Source organism: Camelina sativa, chromosome 11, assembly GCF_000633955.1.
Source record: "Camelina sativa cultivar DH55 chromosome 11, Cs, whole genome shotgun sequence".
In the NCBI taxonomy this organism is placed as follows: domain Eukaryota; kingdom Viridiplantae; phylum Streptophyta; class Magnoliopsida; order Brassicales; family Brassicaceae; genus Camelina; species Camelina sativa.
In genome coordinates, this window is record NC_025695.1 from 25223025 (window position 1) to 25228147 (window position 5123).

At 35.4% G+C, this 5123-nt stretch overlaps 1 protein-coding gene across 1 annotated transcript; it reads right to left on the reverse strand.

The window, feature by feature from the left end:
• Window positions 899-1662, reverse strand: LOC104728311 (putative B3 domain-containing protein At5g35780). Its single transcript, XM_010447309.2, has one exon. The coding sequence runs from the start codon at window positions 1660-1662 to the stop codon at window positions 961-963; it is 702 nt and encodes a 233-aa protein (XP_010445611.1). The 3' UTR covers window positions 899-960.

A 5123-nucleotide genomic window follows, 5' to 3' on the forward strand; every position in this document is an offset into this window, starting at 1 on the left:
TGGATTATTTTCGTCACAACTTTGAGATCATATTACAAGAAATCAAAGTATTTGATCAATGCAACAACTAAAGTAGACAGCAAGAAACTATATTTGTAACAAATTGTTAAAGATCTAAGACAACAGAGGAGACAGACAGACAAGTTACTAATAATAGAGGAGAGAACCACAGTCACATTCGTAGTAACACTTCCAAGAAGTTACAACTATACAGAAAACCTCAAGAATCTCCTGAATAGCTTGCGAACAAGTGAAGAGCTACTATGTCTCAAGGACAAAACAGAGGACTCCACGACACCTGAAAGCACAAAGACTGATCCATCGGTTTGTCAAGTTGTTACGTTTGACCACTACGTTGGATATTTCTGTTTCCTTTTTTGCTTCAGATCCATCTGTCAACATTTTAAACATGAACCGCTGCCCCAGTTCCCGTACATGAAGCGGTTCCATGTGAAGTCTAATGACTGATTTAGTAAATGTTGCCAAACTTTCTTGAGAGCAGTCCAAATAATCATTTGCAGCACACAAGTTTCAACAGTGAGATTGAATCTTCTATTATACTTTCAATGAAATCGAAACTTGTTGTCATAATCTTATCGTTTTACTCTGTATATTATGTTGAGCATTTTGGAGGATTGGAGCATTTCCATCACAAAAGTATTTGAACAGTGCTATAATAACTAAAGTAGACAAAACAAGAAACAATATTTATAAGAAAATATTCAATTCAAACCAAAGAAAATATCTGAAACAACACCAGGGATAGACAAGTTACTACTAATATTAGAAGAGATGAACAAAACCATAATAAAAACCCTTAATGTAGCACTTCCTAGAAGCTATTATTAGACCAAAACCCCAAGTTCAATGGCTGTGCAGAAGAAAAAAACTAGATCAATCAAGTTAAATCGTGTCAAGAGACAAATCAAACATTATCAGACACCAAATTAAGGAAGAAGCTTAGTATGTCTCAAGAGCAAAGCAGAGTACTCCACGGCACCTGAAAGTCCAAAGACTGATCTTGTCCCCGGCTTTTAAGTTGTTACCCTTGACGACATCGTTCCACGCCCAGTTCAAAGCGTAATTCAAGGTCCCGTGTCCAGTTTCCTTCTCCATCGGCCATAGCTTGAAACGCAAACCCCACTTTTCACATCTTTGGTTCACAAGAATCGTTCCCACACCGATAGTATCATCGTCGTTTTCGATGTATTCCTCTTTATTTATGGCTCGAGACTCCCTCGGCGTCAAGAAGTCGTTTCTGATTAGCTGCTGGCATGGGATTAAGAGACGGCACTGAGTTGTTTTCACATCAGTCGGTGTTAGACCCCTCTCAAAGATCAGCAACGGGTTTGCGGCATCAGCTATCATTCTTCTCATCACCTGAAAAATCCACACTGGTGCATCTGTATCCGTTCTCCTTGGGAAAGAAGCAACCTTTTCTTTCTTGAAATTATCGCCCTTCCTCTGTTGCACGGCAGGCCTCTTGCCGCTTGTCGTCGCCTCATCACTCTCTCGGCGGTAGTCGTAATCTTCACAGACAATCTTAGATTTCCCCTTCTTTGCACGTAGTAGCTCCGCATCAGACACCACAGGCGCATCTAAAAAACTAGGGTTTTGTGTAATTTTCGTCTCGTGATCATCGAGCGATGAAGAAGAAGACATCATAGAAACCCCATTAGGGTTTTGTTGTGTGTATCTTCTCTTCACCAAAGACGACCTCTTCTTCCTCGGGAAAAGATAGAAGAAACTCTTCTCGCTATCTTCTTCTCTAGGACGAAGACGACGTTGTTCTTCTTCCTGTACCATAACCGCAGTATCCACAAGTAAAAAAAAATTCGACCACATATCCTTACCTGAATCCGTGTCCGTGAGATTATTCATACTCATGGTGATCGAATTGAAAGAAACTCAAAAAGTTGTGAGAGTGAAAGACGGACGTGATCAGGAAATTGTTATTGAGAGGAGAGAAACAAGCGAAACTGAAGAGAAGAAGTGCCTTTCTCTTGCCTTATATACTTACATTAGGGCTAGGGTTTTTTGTTTTTCCATCCTTCGTTTGAGTTTAGTGGTTTAATTATTGTGATTACTGATGATTAGTAACTAATAATTGCGTTGTGGTCAAGTTAACATAGATGATTAGGGCAATGCTATAATTACGATTTAGTCCCTATTTGGTATTTCCTTTTTCCGGAGAATAAGAAGAGAAGTAGTGATAAAAATTTAGGAAGTTTCTCTCTAGCTTTGTTTTTGTTTCATTTTTTTTTGTTTTTTGTGTATTTAATTTTAGGGTAAATTATATGTTATACCCATAGGAAGAGTTTTTTAATTACTTTAGGTCAAACTGGAAATCAGTTTCTACCTTTTAGCCACCCGTAAAATTTTAGACAAACATACCCTTAAACCAAATCATATGTAGTTGGGTTTGTTATATATGTGTAGTTAGTGTAGCCAATTTTTAGACAGTTAGCTATAGTGTTTTTACTTTGCCATTTAATCTATTAAATAAAAAAATAATATTACAGGAGTGAGAAGAATATAATAATTTTTCTTTTCTTTTGTTTTCTAGTTTTTCTCTTTAAACTTTATAAATAAATTTTGTTTTTNATCGAGCGATGAAGAAGAAGACATCATAGAAACCCCATTAGGGTTTTGTTGTGTGTATCTTCTCTTCACCAAAGACGACCTCTTCTTCCTCGGGAAAAGATAGAAGAAACTCTTCTCGCTATCTTCTTCTCTAGGACGAAGACGACGTTGTTCTTCTTCCTGTACCATAACCGCAGTATCCACAAGTAAAAAAAAATTCGACCACATATCCTTACCTGAATCCGTGTCCGTGAGATTATTCATACTCATGGTGATCGAATTGAAAGAAACTCAAAAAGTTGTGAGAGTGAAAGACGGACGTGATCAGGAAATTGTTATTGAGAGGAGAGAAACAAGCGAAACTGAAGAGAAGAAGTGCCTTTCTCTTGCCTTATATACTTACATTAGGGCTAGGGTTTTTTGTTTTTCCATCCTTCGTTTGAGTTTAGTGGTTTAATTATTGTGATTACTGATGATTAGTAACTAATAATTGCGTTGTGGTCAAGTTAACATAGATGATTAGGGCAATGCTATAATTACGATTTAGTCCCTATTTGGTATTTCCTTTTTCCGGAGAATAAGAAGAGAAGTAGTGATAAAAATTTAGGAAGTTTCTCTCTAGCTTTGTTTTTGTTTCATTTTTTTTTGTTTTTTGTGTATTTAATTTTAGGGTAAATTATATGTTATACCCATAGGAAGAGTTTTTTAATTACTTTAGGTCAAACTGGAAATCAGTTTCTACCTTTTAGCCACCCGTAAAATTTTAGACAAACATACCCTTAAACCAAATCATATGTAGTTGGGTTTGTTATATATGTGTAGTTAGTGTAGCCAATTTTTAGACAGTTAGCTATAGTGTTTTTACTTTGCCATTTAATCTATTAAATAAAAAAATAATATTACAGGAGTGAGAAGAATATAATAATTTTTCTTTTCTTTTGTTTTCTAGTTTTTCTCTTTAAACTTTATAAATAAATTTTGTTTTTTTGTAATATAAGTAAATTTTAATTTTCTCTATCTTTTAAGTTCAATTTTTCTATGTTTTTAAATTCTATATCTATATTTTTAATTCTTAATTTTGTTATTTAGAACAGTTTCAAATATTATCATTGCCATGTACGCACATAGTAATGATTTGTGTTCATATGTACGTACACATAAAAATAATTTGTATTAACGTTAACATTGTTTTATATGTTTGTTTACAAATAAAACATTCAAACATGTACGTTACAAGTTATTTTAATATACGTACATATAAACGTGTATGTACATATGAACAAATAAGTTGTTTACAAACAAGACATTTCAAAACATGTACGTACACAAGTTATTTTAATGTAACATTCAAAACGTGTACGTACAAATAAGTACATATGAACAATCATCATAAAGTGAACTATGTCATTCAATCTTGTTTGAAACTAATTAGGGAGATAAGTGAAACAATCACACATAAAGATATGTATAACTAAAAGGTGCAATATCACATTCTCTCACCATATTCTCACAATTACAAATAAACCCACCGTTGAACATAGTTATAGAGGTGTCAAACCCACCGTTGAACATAGTTATAGAAGTGTCAAAAATATAAGTTATGCATGTTGCAGTTTGGTGTACTGACATAACGTTCTTGAGATTAGTGTACGTACATAATGTTTTTTTTGCTTAGTGTACGTCGATAAATCCATTTTAATGAAGGACAGTATTGTCATTTTGTATTAATCTTCAACCTATCTTCTTCTGTAACCCTAGCTAATATTGTCGTTGTTGTTCACCGGAAATTTTCTCCTGTTCTTCTTCTGATGTATCTGCATTTTACTTGTTTTAGATCCTCATTTGCATTCACTTTAGCATCATTTCATCCTGTGTTTGTAGCATTTGCGTCTCATTCTTGCATAAATTCACTCACTTAGTAGTTTTCCATTAGCATTGCATACATTGTTGCATATGGAGTTGTTATCAGGTTTTGGAGAGCTTTTGGGAACACGAAGCTGAGCAGAGTGCAAGGCGAAAGAGAGCTCGATCGAGCTGGGAAGACGAAGTGAAGCAGAGGAAGTCGAACCAAGGCAGAATGACCAACTGAAGCGGAATCTAGCCTAACGCATGCAGAGCAGAAGACAAGGCGGAGCGACTGACACAAGAGGCAGAGCTCGATCGAGCTGATTGAAAGAAAAGACGATCGAGCTGTCTGAGACAAAGAAGAGCTCGATCGAGCTGAAGTGGAACGCGAAACCAAAGCTGGACAAGAGGAGAAAGCATAGCTCGATCGAGCTGTTGGAAGCAGAGGAGAGCGAGATCGTGCTAAGCATCAACCGACTTAAAAATCATTGACTTTGACTAGGGTTTTCACAAGTTTAGTATAAACATGTCTCATTTGTTTAGACTGGGGAAGCTCCCTTTTGAGCATTTTCTAGAACTTCTCTCAAGAAACAAAACGTGTTTAAGGCTTTGTAATTCGAATTCTCTTTTAATCTTTCAAGTTTTTATAGTTTTACATCTCTCTTTTATGCTTTAGTTTATATAATCTTGTTAAT